Source organism: Lepidothrix coronata, unplaced genomic scaffold (genome assembly GCF_001604755.1).
Source record: "Lepidothrix coronata isolate B3197 unplaced genomic scaffold, Lepidothrix_coronata-1.0 Scaffold6, whole genome shotgun sequence".
In the NCBI taxonomy this organism is placed as follows: Eukaryota; Metazoa; Chordata; class Aves; order Passeriformes; family Pipridae; genus Lepidothrix; species Lepidothrix coronata.
In genome coordinates, this window is record NW_016690186.1 from 3958572 (window position 1) to 3976922 (window position 18351).

At 38.8% G+C, this 18351-nt stretch overlaps 1 protein-coding gene across 10 annotated transcripts in view; it reads right to left on the reverse strand.

The window, feature by feature from the left end:
- The window catches only part of DTNA (dystrobrevin alpha), a 229422-nt gene that overhangs the window by 80552 nt on the left and 130519 nt on the right, over positions 1–18351 (reverse strand). For all 10 annotated transcript variants that reach the window (XM_017831626.1, XM_017831644.1, XM_017831698.1 and 7 more), the window contains one exon: positions 14152–14232. In XM_017831626.1, the coding sequence (XP_017687115.1) occupies positions 14152–14232 (81 nt within the window). The remainder of the gene's footprint in view (positions 1–14151; positions 14233–18351) is intronic.

Genomic DNA, 18351 nt, shown 5'->3' on the forward strand with positions numbered 1-18351 from the left:
CGGCTCAGCAGGAAGCTTGAGTAACGCTATCTACTTCTACCTGCCCATCCCAGGGCTGAGGAGTGCCTGGATAAGGAACTAAACATTCACACCTGCCAACGGGAACACCTATCTTCTGAACTAGTGTGGGTGCCAAACCCGGCTGTTGGGTGTTTGGAAATCTGCAGGACACGATACGTACAACTGAGGCACTGAAAATTTTGGGGAAAAGTTTTCAAAGTTCTTCTGTCTGCATATCTGGGCTTGCATCCTATTATCCTTTACCTACATTTGCCCAGAAGGCAAAAAGAGTTATTCTAAAACCTTCTGAGATTCTGATCACTACAGCACTTTAGCCAAGTACTACTAATGAGGAATAATCATTAGGTTAACAATACACTGAAATCTGGTCTTTTTACTTTTAATACAGTACCAAGGTGTAAGAGTGTGTAAATATCTCCAGTAAAAATTTTCTCTTTGACATTAATTTAATTTAGAATAACAGTTCTTTCTCCTCTTCTCCTGCCCATCTTGTCTCACCTATATTTAACCTAAGCCTGAAGGGCTCTTGTGGGTGGCAGAAGAAGCCATCAGTCTCCCCAAGGAGCAGCACTAATGACAGTCAATTCTGAAAAAGGGAGCAGTGGCCTGGGAAACTGTTGTCATTTACTTGTCACTCAGATGCTGGCAAAGTGTCTCCTTTTTTTAAACATGCTTTGAAATAATTTATTTGAAATGATGAATGAAGTAGGACATAAATAAAATGAAATAATTAAAAAAATCTAACTCTAAGCTTCTTACTATTTTGACGACAACCAGGAAAGAATTAAAACACTGCATTGTTGCTAAGAAGTCACATGGCTTAAATCCATTGATTACACATAATGTTCTTATTTTAAGAGTTAAACATACTTATGCATTAAAGACCAGTGTGCAAATAGCAGACCTGTTGCTACATGTATTCAAGAGCCAGAAACTTTATATCTGCCCCTTCCCCAAAAGACAAGGGTATTCCTAGCTTAGGTGTCTCTATTATTCTTACTATCCCACTATAAAACTATTTGAATAAGAAAGGCTTTATTTGAGGCATTGTGGGATCAGGTCTTAATCTGACTTAATAATTCCTTCAAAAGGGTTTTGCAAGTGTCAGCTTTCCATTAGCTAAAGAGGACACGAGGTAACAAGACTTGGTTAATAAATATGTATGATACACAACAGCTTTCTCATTTCTCTTAAAATTAGGTCAATGTGCCTTACATTTGAGTTCTTCTGTCAATTCTTAAAATTACAGCAATTCAATTTTTTAATGAAATATAACTCTCGGTACTATATTACAGCAAACCAAATACTAGGAAAAAGCTTCTGTACTCCCAAGAGGTGGCAAAAAATATCTCTGAGGCTGGGTGATACCGTATCTGGAGTTGATATTCAAAGTTTTCTTTTCTAGAGATCTGGTTAATCTGAAACTGAATAGAAAAACTGAATTATGGAGACTTCCAAAAAATGTTACCAGAGAGAAAATAAAAAGCCACATTTCAGCCCTCCTACTTAGGAGATTAAACTAGAAGTTCAAAAATTACTGAATATATGAGAAGGAAAACATAATTTTAGATGCTGGCACAACTCAGATGTTGTGTAAGTACCCAAGACAGATCAGCTTTCAGAGAACAGGCGGGACATGGTGCAAAAGCCTTCTGGCAGCCGCAGTCCCAACCACAGGATGGCACTACTGGGTATATTTTAGTAAATGCAGCCACATTTGCTCCAACATTTTAACTCTACTGGCACAGTGTCAAGTGAGCAAACACGAATCAAAGCTGTGCATTTCCACTGCTGTCTCCAGAAAACGGCCTTGTCTCTGTACTGAGTTGAACTAAGCCTATGGGTGCGGAGATGTGGCTGTGTGGATGTCCCAAACAGGTCACGTGTGACAGGCAAACAATGCTAATCCCATGAGATGGAAAGGGCAGAATGTCTTCATGTTGAATGGCCTTATTACAGTGATAAAATCTCCTCCAGAAGTATATTTCTTCAAATGCCAAGTCTGACTAAGACTACATCTTTTTTTCTCTCTGATACAACTGCTGCCAGCTCTCTCTATCCCCCCTAAAACATTTCCCATGTCACAAGAGGCCTTCAGCTTGCTTTGACACCATTAGCAGCCAAAAGCAAGTGCAGCGTGATTGCAAATGTTAACAAATTGGGTTATTTACATTTTTCATTAATTTTGAAGCAGTGTTAGTTAACAGCTTAAGGATACAGGGTACTATCCCCAGTCCCATATTAACTGCTGTTTTCTTTAAAAAATACCTTGTGATGACAAAAGAATATGTGATTTAACAGTTCTTTACAACAATTTCTTACCTGATGGCTATAGAAAACAAGTTGAGATTACATTATCAACCTTTAAGTCATATCACAAAGGTCAATGAAAAAGAATGAGCATCTATTATACATTTAGAACTGTGTGGAAACAAAAATCCTCCTTGGCACATCTCTTGTTTTTCAAAGTTTGATCCATGGTTATTTCATCTTCTGTATTATTACTTTTAAAATCATTTAGGGTTGGCAAGACTGTAAACAGCAACACAAGATACGGAATACTAATGAAAGATGAATCATGCACTTTCCTGAACATAAAAGATGCAATATTTTACATATATGCAAATTCTTAACCTGATCCTTATTCTATTAATTAAAAAATGTTCTTATGTAACATGGACTGCATTTGACCCATAACATTTTCATCTATTAAAAATAATTAGAGAAATACTTAAGCTGAACATAATGCTTTGGTAAACTGACTGATTTGCAACCCCAAGCAGAAGAAACATACTAAAGACAGTCAGCACACGCTTCTCTCTTCTGAAGAGTTTGCTTCAATTCAGAGGGTTTCTGGGCCAAAATCCCAGTATCAACTTCAGCTGTTCACAGTGAGAGCATTGCTATGAAGTAGGACATTCATGTGACATGCAGGACTTTGGTGAAAAAGCATCTCATGACTGAAGTCATAAGGACAGTTCAGACTCTGATCTTATTTAACCTTTTGCTGAGATTGGTAATGGAGTTGCTAATTACTGCCATAGATTCGAGCTTTCATATTTGAAAGCAACACGATTATTTGCCCCAAATCTTTAGGGATATGAGCTGTAATCAGCTTTGAGATAAGGAGAGACAGAACCTAGTATCTGGAATATCCATATTTTCCGTATCAATTTCATTTGAGTAGACAGCATCCCATTCAGAGAAAGCGTAAAGAATATTTGACTAAACTCTGGCTTTGTGTTCACACAATCTTTCCACATTTACTCTCCTGACATTACTCATATTCAAAGCAATGTCTTCTGGAATAGTGGGTTGGTTTTCCACTTCCCTGCTGATTTGCTCAGTAATCAGAAGGCAATTGCAGTGTCTCCCCTTACAATATCATGCACTAAAACTTCACATCTCTCGAGGAAATAAGGAATAGGCCAAGGAAAGGAGAAAAGCTCCAGTTGATACAAACATAGCTTGACAATCAGCAACAATGAGAAAGGAAACAATATTGCAAAATGTGAAATGACAGATAAATGAGATTTAGGTGAAGTTTCACACATCTATCCTTTCTCCTGTGTGTGACAGAAGCTCTTTAATGACGTTGTCAGTGCCCCTAGATGGAGTAAGAGTCTTGATGTACACAGCCACTTATCTGTCATCCTTTATTTTACACATACAATCCTTAAACATATCCTGCAAATCTAAGACAAACTAAGATTTCAAGGCAAAATATAGATGAATGAGATGTGGAAAATTAAACCTGGGGAAGATCAGGACCTTTACAAGAGATGCAGTATGATACTAGTGTTGACTTCATTTATCTGAAATTGAGTTCAGCCTCCTCAAAAAAACCACACACTGAGAGACTGATTCATTCTTTCCTTTGTGCCATAATGATGTCAATGAGTTCAACACAGTTACTTTCAATTTTCTTTCAGTAAGGAAAGGAGACATCCATCTGTCTATCCACATGGACCAAAGAAAAGAGAACTTCTTGTGGAACTAGCCCACACTTTGCTCAGCAAAGGGCCAAAGACAGCTCCCAAATACCCTGCTAGAAATCCTCTGTAGCCAACAACAATATCACAGATACAATTTAATCTGAATTCAGATTTGGAATGCCTTGATTCAGAATAAGGAAAACAGCCTCTGAAAAGCCATTGTATATCACAAACATCAATGCCATGATGCTGAATGTTCATTGTGTATGCAGTGACCCAGAACTGTATTAATAATAATACCCACTGAAGACATTATATTGTGTAGCCTCTTCACATTTATAAAAGCAGGAAACTATATTTATGGCCAAAATCTTCTATTTTCACGATTTGTCCTAGCACACCAGATATTTGCTGCACCAAATCTTCCACTAAGACTTACAGAAAATAAAACTAGGTGCAGTAAAAATACAATGTAACAGCTAAGCTAAAGCCTCTCTTTAAATATTCTGGGTGTTATGAAGTTGATCTATATTGTTAGAGTTACACAAACTGGACTTTTGATGTAAATGAAAACAAATGAGCATGGAAAAAAACACTCTTTGGGAAGTACAGAAGGAGAGAATTATAATAAAAATGGTGTCAAGTCCTGCATTCTGACCTCACTTCTAGGGACTATTTGCTGTCTTCACCCTGAAGAAGCCCATAATTGTCGAGAACATTCACCACAGACAGTGTCCCTGCTGGGTCCACAGTGGGCTTATTTGTAAAAGTTATGGAGAAGGGAATGAAGATGAGCCAACTGACAGAGTAAAACCCAGGACAGGGCAAAAAAAAGATCAGCAAAATTCCCAACTCAGCAGATGCGATGGAGAAAGAGTTCAAAGCACCAGGAGGAATTTCTTCACTGAAAGGGTTGGTAAGCACTGGAATGGTCTGACCAGGGGAGCAACCATCCCTGGTTCAAGAAATGACTGGACATGGCACTTTCTGCCATGGTCTAGTTGACAAGGTAGTGTTTGTTCAAAGATTGGACTCGATGATCTTAGAGGTCTTTTCCAACCTTAACGATTCTGTGATTCTGTGAATGCAATTCAACAATACACAGATAGGGCAAAATAGTCCAGCTTATCTTCTCAGGGAAACAATTTTTGGCAAGGACATAAAAACCGTCCCTTAGTCTCTACAGAAAACATGTATGGACTGAGCTCACGCATGACTCCTCAAGAGTTATTGCTTTGAGTCCAGAATAGAGATGCAGAGCTTCAAGACAAAACCCCTTAGGAACAAAGGACCATCATCACCAAACTCACTGATATCTGCTCCAAAGATGACTCGTTACTTTTCTCCCCCTTTTCACATAAATATGATAGGAAAAAAAACAACAATGAGAGAATGACCAACATGGGATTGGCATTAAGTTACTCTGCTTAATGCACTCTGACATGTTATGGAGGTGCTCCCATGATATCAGGGCAGGCCTTGCAAAATACCCAAAGAGGACACATCAGAACAGCCCAAGGAAAGGGGATAAAGGCTCAAGTGTAACAGAAGGGTGGCCTGAAGAAAAGTTCTTGGAGCCAAGAGGATAAAAGGAAAGAGAGACAAGAGAATGAGGGTTGCAGAGAAATCAGAGATAAAGCAAATGCCACAGATAATGACATGAAGACAAAGAAAGGGCAGGGAAATTATGAGGGAGACTAAAAAACGCAGCTACAGACTGAGGGGAAAACAAGAGGGTGAAAGAAGAAAAAGCTCTCACTTGAAGAACAATAAAATACAGTGATCCTGTGATTGCTAAGGTACTGGTTTGTTTCTGTCAAACAGTATGTCTTCATATATTTTTCAATTTTTAGACTGTCTAAAAGATTACTAAGTTAACAGAAATTTATTTTCTTTTGTTTGAAGCATCTGTTAGGAGGACCAATGTGATTAGGATAAAGAAACTTTCTGGTTTGGAGTAACTAAGCCAAAGGCTGCCAGACAAAGTTGACTGAGGCCTGTTACCAGTAAAAGATGTTCAGAAACATAAGTGGGGAATGGAACAGACTGTCCAACCTTAAACTTGCATCAGGAAAGCCATCAGAAATAGCACAGTGAATGGCAGTCTTCACAGAGTTCAGGAAGTCAGTAAGAAGACATTTTCAGCTATGATTCAATTACAATGGCTGTCTGCAATTGGGCAGGGCTGAGCCACCCATGTAGCAGAGGGCAGCATGTAGGTATACTTGGGATGTGACCTAGTCCAGGTGCCTGTCAACTTCTGACTCAAAGGAAACCAATTCAGTAATTTTCATCTGTAAAGGACAAAATAATATTAGCTGACAACCTTCTGCAACTCCTCTTTTTAACAGGAGACACTTGGAATCATGGCTATGTTTGAAAAATCAATTTTTAAGCAAATGAAAATATAAGAGTTTAAGGTAGATATCCTTGTTTGGTTCACTCTTTTTGACATTAAAATTAATTGCAAATATCTACTAGTAGTTCTTGTCTCAACGATGTATGAGACAGACTTGCAGTGGCTGTCTTTATGAGTAAATACTCAGGGACATCTGAGATACCACAACCCTTTTACAGTACAACAGTACAGTTCATGCTAACATTGAAGAAAAGGCTGAACAGCAGTCCCTCAATGAACATGCCAAACATACAGTTTATATGTCAGCTCTCTAACAGCTATTATGATTGTCAAGCATATTAATAAACTTTTACAGTTAAAAGAAAAAGAAAATCTGAGCCCATTTTCAGGATATTGTGCTGTGAGCGAACACTTACAGACTAAGGATTTGTCTGCGGGGAATATGCTAAATCAAGCCCTTTTGAACTTTTGATTAAATAATTGATGCATAATGCAGAATGTATAATATATGCATCCTTTCCCCATAGTTGCCTGGAAACCCATATGGAACAGTACTAGCAGTTCCAGGAGCATTTAGTCTCTAAGTCTCTGGTAAAGACAAAGGAACAAAAAAGTTTTTAAAATCATTAACTCCTCTCTCTTTCCATTCTTCAAGTACTGCAGGATACCAGAATTAGTAACTTACACAATGGTATCATGACTCCTGTAATATAGAGTGCTTTTTCTTTTTTTAAAGCTATATCTCTTAGAGTCATGTGAATAATGTCATTCACTCTAAGGGAACCTGTACGATTCAGCTTCTGTTAAAATGGAAAACAAAGAACACAACTAATATTTCCAGCCTCTACCTTTATGTAATAATAATAAGCAGCTCACAGAATATCCAAGATGGTCAACGGAGAAGAAAAAAAATAAGAACTCAAAATGCTGATTTTTTTTCCCAAATTACGGGATTTTAAGGAAATTTCATACAAGACTGATTGCTGAGGGTTTAGAAGAATATGAGAATGCCATGATCACAAATTCAAGGGGCAGATTGTTTCAAATTATGGCCAAGCAGACCTTTTGCACTTCTCAAGTAGGCAACGCTGCTTGTCATTCAGTTTGATTGCTCTGTGATCCAGTCTGAATCTCTCTCGCACTTTATTCCTTCCAAGATAGAATGAAAAATATGATAAAACCCAACAATGAAAACAGAGCACTAACCATGGAAACCTACAGCGATGAAGGATTAAGTTATTTAATCTAAACAATTCTGTCATTATGACTATTTGGTGGCTCTGTTTCTGATGGTCCTCCTGAGAGAGGAAAAAAAGAGAAGGGTAAGCACAAAATTGCGTATACAGTCCTTGAGAAGTAAAAGGCAGGATGGTGACAATGAATGCCTCCCTCCATGGCAGGAATCTTCATGGATACTGACACATTTACACATTTCTTGTGCACTCCGTTTCATGTTTGAGAAAATAAATACTCAGTGAGTCAAAGGAAGAATGTCTTTATACTACACTGGCAAGAGGTCTCATTTAAGTAAAGAGAAGTAGTTATATGTTCCTAAATCAATCAACATGTAAAGATGAAAGATTTGGTGGTTAAACATCAACAGGACAGACTGGAACTATTGTTGAATAGTTGTGAATATCCTCTAGCTTTGTGTTTAGGGAACTCTTTCAGATATGTAAGATCAGTGTAGATTTTGTCATGCAGGAGAAAGTTGAACCTGGATCTCCTGTTGACTTCCTCAGTCCCTGGATAACACAAAGGTCACAGCACCATTTCCAGTGTGGAATCAAGACTTTCTTATCCTTTCCTTTTACTACAAGTAGCAGATATTGTTACTTTTCTTTTTGTGGTGAATGGCATGTTGAATGGGATGGGATAAAATGATATTTTAGGTGTCAGCCCAGTATAGAAAAAAATAAAATCAAACCTCAAACCCTAGTAATTTCATTTAGGTTTAATCAAATAAGTTTTCAAAAAGTGCTTGCCATCATGATGGGGGCCAGTAGCTCATACAGTCTGAACTCATCATTTCATACACAAATTGTCAGTTTCTAGGACAAAAGCATTTTCAGAAGCATCCTGTAGTATTACAGGAGGTATAATAGTACAGACAGAAAAGGGCTTTAAGAAAAGCATAATGTATTTACAATAACTGTCATTCATTTTCAGTAGAAAATTATTATATTTCAGAAGGGGAGAAATTAATTCTAACTTAAAACAAATGTAAAAAGGCAGATCAGATCAGGGAGGAACCCAAAAGCAGGTATAGAAATTAGGTTGACGTGCCTACATGCCTCAGCTGTGACTACTTAAGCCCAGTGGAGGCAGAATGAAGAGCAGATGGAGGTGGAGGACACTGCCTTGGACATACACAAGGTTTCCATCATAGTCATGGCAGTTGCGCTCTCTATGTAGCTGTACGACAACTTGGATAGGCTGAAAGAATTTAAAAAAAATTTAAAAATCACTCACACTAAGCAATATTGAAAGGAGAAACAAAGACACCAAAACTCCAAGGTGTTGAGATTAAACTGCCAGGGAAACAAGCTCCCTTTTTGTTTGCATTAATTAAGGCACATATTACTATCACTAGCACAGCTTTTGATTCACACTTTCAACTGCCAATGATTTATTCTGATTTAAGGAAAACAATAAAATTTGCTTTTGCAGCCAGAGTCACAGAATAATCTCACAACACATTTGGGATAGTTCATCAAGGACAGCCGTAGTTTTCCAGCCATACAGCTCTATATTAGTGAGTGATGTTTAATGGTATAATGGTTTTGCTTATGATACAATGTTATGTCCTACTCCTGCTGTCACCATAGCCCAGAGGGAATTTGCATATGAACATGGTATTTCATCTCAGCTTGTTAATAAATTCACCAAAACCCAAATATTAAAATAAATCATCTGCACAATGATCACTGGGGAAAACTATAATTTGTGCTTTTTGGTGGTTCCTGAATACTGGTGAACATCAAGAGATGTTCAACTGCTGTCATCGGTCCTTTGTGCCTTGTTTCAGGAAAGTCTATGGTGCTTCTGTGTCTGGATATCATGGACAAATAGCTGCAAATCAACCTTGTCAAGATGGCATTTTCCTGGTGGAAAGGGGAGCTGAGTGGCAGCATGTATGGTGAGAATCTAAATTGGGTGCTCCAAAACCTGTTCTGATGCACTGGAGGTAAAGTGAAGGACAATACCCTAATGTTTGACTTGGTCAGAGCTATACTGGTTCATAGGTTTTCAAGTTCTGTGACTGTTTCAGACCTCACAGTGCTCACCTGTAGCTCAACCTTCTTGATTCTTGAAGTGTGTGCTATTTAGGACTGCCTTTAAAGCACATTTAGAAAATTTAGATGATGAAGTCAGTTATTCCCATTTTGTACAATTTGTACTGTACAGACCAGAATAAACATGTAGCATGTTTGATCAGGTCTCTGTATCTGCTTCCTATCTGCTTTTATTACCCCAAATAATGAAATTTAACCTCAAATTATTAGGGTGCTACTGTTTCCAAGATTATATCCAACACCATCATCCAGTAAAGCAGCCAGTCAGCTCACACACTCCCAGCTTTACAATCTGGGATCTCAAGATGACATAACCACCAGCAGTGTTTTCTCCAGGGTCCACCTGTCCACCACTCTTGCCATTCATTTGGAATTATTCATGCCCAAATCTCAAGATCTTCTCAAGACTTCTTTAGTACTTCTTTGGGGTTTTTTCCTTTTTTTTTTTACACAAGAGGTATCTACATCTCATGTTATTATATTATAACTAAGAGAAGACTATTACTATTGCAACAGGTCTCTTGCTACAGGAGTTCTGCAAAGTAATAAACAAGTAGGCTGCAATTATCTCTTTCTATACCCACCACATCCTCAAAGGTACCTACATCACCTGCGGAGTTCCTCTTTTCATTATTTCCAATTTTAGAAATTGTCAGCAGAAATAAGAAGCATAAAATTAGTTTATATTCATGGTGCATTAACAAAGTTTCCCAGTGTCTAAGATTTCTGCATTCAGAATTTTGTGAGTCTCCTGCTTTGAGGATTTTTGTCACATATTGCATTCTACATTTGGGCACTTAGCAGATTCAGAGGTGTGCTAACAATAATTTGTAAATGTTACTGTTATTTATTTGTAGAGTTAATTTAGGCAGAGAGGAATGCTTAAATTTGCAGGAATTATTCTTTGAAAGATAACATCAGAGCTTTTTAAAATTTATTTATTTTCTGAGTTCTTAAGAATTTCTTGCTTTTCTGAAGAATGAGGTTGACTGGATTAAATTATATCCCGTTTGACAAATAATTGCAATGAGTGATAATGATTTTTCACACTTTGATGATTGCATTTAAACTGTTTGCTTTAAAATGCTCAGAGAGATTTTTATAAAAGAAATACTTTTCACAGAGTACTTTCCCTAAAGTTTTATATAATTATCAGAAAGACATGTATTTGCAGTTTTGAAGACTGTTGGCTAAATATCTACAAAGCAGTCTTCCTCTTATGAAAATGAAATAATTCCAGAGCAATTAATTTGATTAACAGTGTTAGTACTCAAAGTGCAACATTTGTAGTGGTATTTTGGTAAATGGTGGTAAACTAGCACATTCTCTATAATCTTTATGCAGATAGTTTAACTAGCTTCAGGAGAAACATTCTTAGAATATGAAAGCACTTTTACCTACTGCACGCTGCCTATTTCCCCAGTAAAACCCAGCCTGCTGCTGAAGGTTTCAGCAAAAAGAACTTTTGTACCGAGAGAATAATTCACAAAGGGAGGCCAGGAGTTGAACCTGTGTCTGTGTCTGCACTAAAGACGGCAGAAACAAACAGCGCACTGTGTGTGATAAGTGTAGCTGCCTCTTAAGTGAAATCCCATGACTGTCCATGCTAATGGGCACCTTTGGGTAAAAAAGATGGTGCTAATAAAACCTCTGCTCTGCTTTCCTTGGAACAAACACTTCTGGCCCTCAAAGCAGCTCTCTGCTTCCATCCTCGTACACCTTCAGCCTTTAGACAAGAGCAGCTTTCTGCAGTTTGTCAAGTTAGCTCTTTAAAAGAACGCCTCAAATACACTCTTTCCAAGCAATTTTTCCCTAGTAAGTCTGGGCCAGTGTGCCAGGGCAGGGCAGGAGAGCACAGCTCAAAGAAGAGTGGAGCAGAACTGTCTTTGAGCTTTTTCTTATTATATTCTACTCTAAATGAAGCAGCTCAGATGCAGCAGAAAGGTTATTTTTTCCATGTCCTCCCTTTTTTATTTCTCATGAACTTGCTATTGGGTGGTGCATAATGACAATTTCTGTAAGGGAAAAACCCCCACAACAGTAGTTGACATGAGTCAGAGGTCTAATATTAACCATTTCAAGGGCAGTGCTCAGTTCAATGGCTCTATGTTTAAAAACTCTTTCTTGGACAGCCGTTGCTTGAATACTTGTCAGGTGAATTAATTCCCATGGATAAGGGAAAGCCATCCAGGAGAGCAGCAGTCTACCCAAAACAATCAGGAGAAAACTTCACTTGATGGTGAAAAGATGCAATTCAGCCCTTCCAGAGTAACAGGCATTATTTCTTAAATTGCACGGAATCTAATTATTAGGATTATAAGTTTGTCCTTTTTTTTGCTTCAGAAGAGATTGATACAGTATAAGTCTGGAAACAAGACCAGCAAATAACTTCTCCTAGGCTATCAATGGCGACCAGAAGGCAAGCCCTGTCCACAAGTGACTTGGCACAAGCTGGCGAACTGAAGAGCATCTGTACTGACTCTTTATGAAGAGAACCAACAGTTCCACAAAAGCAGATCACAGTTGATAAATAAGAGGCACAAAGTTAAGATTAACAACCAGTATTTTTAGCCAGCCAGCCACTCCCAATGAGACCATTATTAGCCCCTAGGTTTTTTCATTTGCTTTGCCTACAGTTGCATACAGACTTTGCTATCACTGTCAACTTAATTAGATACTTTTGTCACCTCAGACTATTGTATTCTGTTACCATGAAAATGAATTGAAAATGTCATCCTCCTAAACATAAAATTAAAAAAATAAACAACTGAATGCAACATAATAGTGTCTTTCAACACATTTGCTCCTGAATGGGAGAAGCCAGCTGCTGGGCAGGTACTAAAGCCCCCCTGGGTTTTGCGTCTGGCAGCTTGCTTATAATGTGATACTAATCCTTCAATTAATACTTCAGCCAAACACCTATGAAAAATATGAGAAGTGTGCTGCAGAAGTGATCGACCAATCAGCTCTGTGGCTAATAACACAGTAAATACTCTCCAAAATCTTTTCCATCACAACTTGGCCTTTCCAGTATGTTTGGACAGCGTAAGCTAAACATTTCTGTAATGCAGACACATGTAACCCCAAAACCAGGAATTCTCTCCAGGGGGGTTAATCTCTATCAGCAGTGAGCATTTCTTAACATACTTACCACTGAGTTGTAGCACAAGCATAGCCAGGTTGCCATTCTAGTCCAGCTATGAAGACTAAAACCCACTTGTTTTCTCTGTGTTAGTCCTCTCTCTACTGCTACTACTGACAAGAGTTCCCCTTGTGGCAATGGATTTGCCATATGCAGGACGGAAAAAGTCCTGTCAGATGGATTGGTGAGGAAAACAGCTCAAACATTATGGAGACAGAAGTTTTTACTGTCGTTCAAACATGTTTTCAAAATGCCTTTTTGTATTTTCTGCAGTGTCACTGTCTCCTTCCCGACACCCCCTGTGAAGCTATTGTCTCACACAGAGTGTCCTGGGAAGGCGTCCTGAGGTGTTTCTCATTGGTCCCTTGTTAACCCCTTTCTATTGGTTGTTGACCCTTTACCTGATGGTTTTTTCTGTGTGACCCTGACCTTGTGATTGGTCCCCTTTTGACCCTCCTAAAAGCCTTATAAACCCCAACCCCACAATAAACTCTCTCTTTCTTCCGTCCCTCCCTGGTGGTCCGTGTGTGCTCCTTGCGGGGTCGCCGGGCCACGTGCAGGGGCGGGGGGAAGGGCATTCACCTCGCAGGTTATGGGGCCAGCATCCTAAGGCCTGGAGGTCTCCCCAAATCCCACTAATCCGCCGTATCCCCTGGTTAGGATTTTTTGTTTTTTAACTTGGTGTGGAAAGGTCTGGTAAAACACATAAATCCAAACCTGCCCTTCTAAGTATTTGGATGGAGAAGAAAGGATACACTCCATTACAGATTTTATATGTATTTCCTCTTTAAAGTTTACAGTACATGACTGTGCTAATAGAAACTGCAGCTGTAAAGGAAGAAAGACTGCATCTCAGAAGAAAAGTTAAAAAAGTCACTAATCAAGTGGGAAATTTCTCAACAATAAAACCTAGAAGGAGGAGGGCAGACACACAGAGATTACAAGCAGGTTCACCCTCTCAGAAAAGCAGCGCCTAGCTGGCCTTGTGGAAAAAAAAGAGTCTGACTGACACAGCACTTACTTTGCTGCACCCCAAATACACCAGGACTGGAACGACCACTTCTTCTCATGGAGCTGCTATAAAAGCATTTAATTTGCAGGTTCTTGCAAGAATATCCAATTTTACAAGAAAATTGGAGAATGTAGTTAACATACTTATTAATTAAAGCTATGTCCTGCATCCTGACCCACCATTCTATGACTGAATCACTGGCATGTTTAAGGCCAAGTTCCTTATATAAAGAGGTTAGTATTTAAAATCTGCCCAGGCACTCTGATTAGATCCTTTGCAATGCCAGATCAAACAGTCCCTATTTGTCAGTGATGTGAAGGACAGACTAGGGAGTGCAGGGGAAAGCTTATAACAACGGTAGGTCAAAGAAGTGCTGACATACTTACAGTTGCATTTCTTCTGAACAAATCTAAGCTTGCATGCTGTTCGGTAGGTGGACAAACGAATGCGATCCAGATCCTGAGCCCCTAGTGGAAGAGAATAACGGTGACATTTGTATGGAATATGACCTGTGCGTATCTTTGCTAGCAGGGAAGCCAGAGAACAAAGAGGACACATGAGCTGACTCTCTTTAACAATTTTCAAGGCTCTCTCCTTCACAGAGAGAGTAGAAAGGAGTGAGGAATGAGAAGGGGAATGTCAAGAGCTACAGTGTTAAAAGACTTTTATAAAGGAAGGCAAGGAATAGTCAGCCCACTGTGTCTGTCACTTTGAAGAACAATCTGGCCAAGCTGCAGGCTAAAAGACACACTGGCCAGGCTCCAACAGCTCCAACAGGCAAAACCTCAGTCTAATTTTAATATTTAACAAAAAAGCTCAAAACAAGTATCTTTAGCTGACGTGCCAGATCAGAACAAGTTATTGCCAGCAAACTAAATCAGAAAAAATACCATGCCATAACATAAAGGCTTACGGCAATCTGCAGAAGGGGGTAAAAATAATGCAAAGGGTGCAAGGACTTTCTCCATTTTCCAGAGGTTTATTCTCTGCAAGGGAGAACTCAAGCTCTCTGCTTCAGACATAGTTTGGCCTTGCCTGCTGCAACTTCAAGATCTGGTAAAATTTGCAAAAGCATCTGTCCTGGAGATGGGTACAAACTAGTTGGTAGCTACCTCACATACAACCACAACACAGAGGGACCAGGATGGGGGCAGAACCTGGCACAGTGTCCATCAAACATATCCAAACAAGGTACAGTCAGGATGTAAAAGAAGTGGCGTGAAATATGCTCCGGCTTTTACACAAGCTTCCTAAATGCTCTCTTTAAGATTCTTCTTGACATGATTCGACTCAGCTGTACTGTTGTACATGTGGCCATGTCGGCATCTGTAGCAGGATTCTCTGCCTAAGTGGGGGTAAAACAGCTTGAACTTTCTCCTATTTGCAAAAGTTATCAGTGATGGATGGAGAAGGAGGATCACGCTGCTTTTGGTTGTTGAAGAATGCTGAGACCAGCCTGACTCCACAATCCCAAAATTAAACATTCTGAGGATGTGAAAAACGGGGTCTCCTGACAGAAACTGACACTGGTGAGGATGTGGCAAAAAAAGTTCCCAATAAAGGAAGCAACAAGTCATAGAACTCATAACTTATCTTAAGTTGCTGAGCTAAAGGCTGCTGAGCCGGCACAGGTAGCCTAGAAACATTTGATTGACCGTCAATCACTTTGTACTACAAAAGCTCAGTCTTACTTTTTAATGGCAGGGACTTCTAACATATTCCTTCTGGAGGTGTGTGTGTAGATTTCTCCCTTGAGGAGGGATGCCTCAAGGTTACTCCTCGAGGCCAAGTGAAAGAGATTTGCCCACAGTTGTTGGTATGGGTGAGTAACAATCTCTACTTACTAACTATTAAGCTAGCTTTGAAATTATTTATTTAACAGTACCCTACATTAATAGTTATAACTATCTATACTGTATGGTAAATAATTTTGATTAAAGTATTTTAGTCTAATTATTATCATTGTAATCAATTTAAATAAGTATTTATTTTATTCACGTAAATTTATTTGTTTTGCCATCCTTAATCCTGCAGGACAAAGTCATATAAAGGTTCAATTACACCTATATAATCCTTTAGACATAAACCACTGCCTAAATCTGGGACTAGGATTGGATCCAGCTGTACCCAGATGCCTCCCTGAGAAGGAGATTAGAAAGTGAGGAGGTCCTTTCTACACCTTGTGACTCAGGGGAAGGGCTTCCCTGATAAGCCTTGTCCAAAGCTTCCATTCTGCCTTTTTCACTTACACCTTCTTAAACAACCTGTCATCCTTTGGACTCAAATTTTTCAAATGTGCTCTGACCTACAAGATGAAAATGAGAATGATACTCTCCCCTTTACCCAGATTCTACTCTTTTCCTGACCAGATTCTCCCACACCATCTTCCCAGGGCTCCCAGCTGCTCCCTTTTGCCACTTAGCTGTCTTAACAACAACTGCTCCTGGGAGAAATTACCCTTAACTACTTACCATCAGGTCAGGGAACTATTTTTGTGCTTTACTGTTAAAATTATACAAGGTTTTCTCTTCTCCATTAATATCTCACTGACAGCTTTTGGAAAATTTCTTTACTGGCAAAGGGGAAGATAGTGCTTACAACACTAAGACTTTCCTTTTTAATAGGACAGATGAGTAAAATGCATGTAACTTTTTCCCTCTTAACTTTAGTGAAAGTTACTAGAAAGTTTCCAAAGCTCCTTTATAAAAGGCTCCTTCAGCCTTTTAAAAAGATTTAAAGAGTCCAAGCAAAGTGAGACTGGCTCACTGAGTTTTTGAGTTGCAATATTAATCCTAAATAAATTAATTTGTAGACAATAATGTAGCTTTTTTTTTTAATATTTGCACACACGGTGGATGGTATCATTTTGATACTATATTGCGGATTAGTATTGCTGATAAGTCCCTGGAACTGGCAATTTAATTTTATCATGATTCACATTTTGCCACAGTCAGAGATCTATTTGTTAAATAACTTCTGTAGAAAAGTGACATCACTTACATGGAGAGTCCGGAAAAACAAGTGGAAAGATACGTGGGACTGAGCATGGCAAACAAGACACTGAATTTGTCACTTCCCTACAGTATTGTCAGTGGCCTTTCCTTCCTTCTGCCTGCAGGCAGTGCTTCACTCTGTATTCTTTGAATATGATCATGTCATGTAACACTATTTGCAGTTTGCAAAAATAACAAAGGGAAACACTGCAAGCTTTGGCTGTTGTTTTCTTGCTGGGTAATATGTGACGGCAGCACAACAGCGATGTACATCCTGAACTCTTCCTCAGTCTGGATATACCGGAGCATGTCGGGTAAGACTAAGGTAAGACTAAGACCTAGCGATTTGACGTCCCAATAGGGCATTTTGAGTTGTAAGACACAATTCAAGCTTTAACCACCGGACTCTACAGAAGAAGATGATGATTATGATACTAATTCACAAAGGTTTGTAATTCAGAACTAGAAAGGTGCCTCTTCTGAATGAAAGTAAACAGAAAAGTTGAACTGAATCTCTCAAAATACAGGGAAAATTGCAGTGGCCTGAATTTAAAGTCAGAAAGTCAGAGTCAAATCCTTCTGTTCCTTGTTCAGGACAAATTTCTCACTTAAAAAGGCAGGAAAAGTTGGATTTTTTTTTTTCTTTTTAAATTTTTTCCCCCCTGTCTTGTGTAGTCTGGAACATGACCCACTTTCTAAAAGCACAGCGGGGTTTTAATCACAGGCTTGCAGATGCAACTGCAACAACCTAAAACACTGGAAAAGATCTTTATATTATGAATTTTCTTCCTCTGATATTGGCAGCTTGTGAGTTTTAACTTTTTACCATATGCTTATGTCTGTCATAACGTTAAGAAACTTCACATGGCCCGCAGTACGTAGGACGTTTGGAGCACATGATTTTTGTTAAACTTGTTAAAGTGTGGGCTTGCACACAGATGAGGGCACCTGAATGCAACCTCAGGGTGAACTTCTCTTTCAGTGAAGCACAACCTTTACATATAGAGAAATTCAAGGGACTCTCAAAATGCAAAGTTCAGAGTTTCATGAATATGGACATTTATTTCTTCACCTAAAATACATTTAGTTTTTCACAAAGACTTAATATTTTCCCCTCTTTTAACCTAGTTGGAACAGTGGAGGAACGGAGGCAGGCAAACAGAAAAGGGAAGCACACGTGAGATAACCCAGACTCAAGTAAATATGTCAAAATACTAAAACGTGTAAGAAAAAATAGTAGACTATAACTACTCATGTACAGTACGGGAAAACAGTCCTTCCTCTGCCTCCCACCGCTGATTTTTGCAACACCTCCTTAACTCCTCCAAAACAACCCAACATTAAAACAGCCTTCAAAACTGTGGGAACAAACCATAAATCCTTACAGCAGTGTCTTAAGCATTTTAGGAATATTTCAAAGTAATTGAAGTTAATGGTAGTTGTGCCATTGACTTTAGCTGATAAAAGCTCAGGTCCCCTCTATAATTCTAATTAAAATTATTGTTTGTTCTCATAATGGACAAATCCATTTTTTATTCTGGCCAAAGAACATCCCTTTCCTCCACTGGTCCAAGAAGTTGTACACAAGAGACA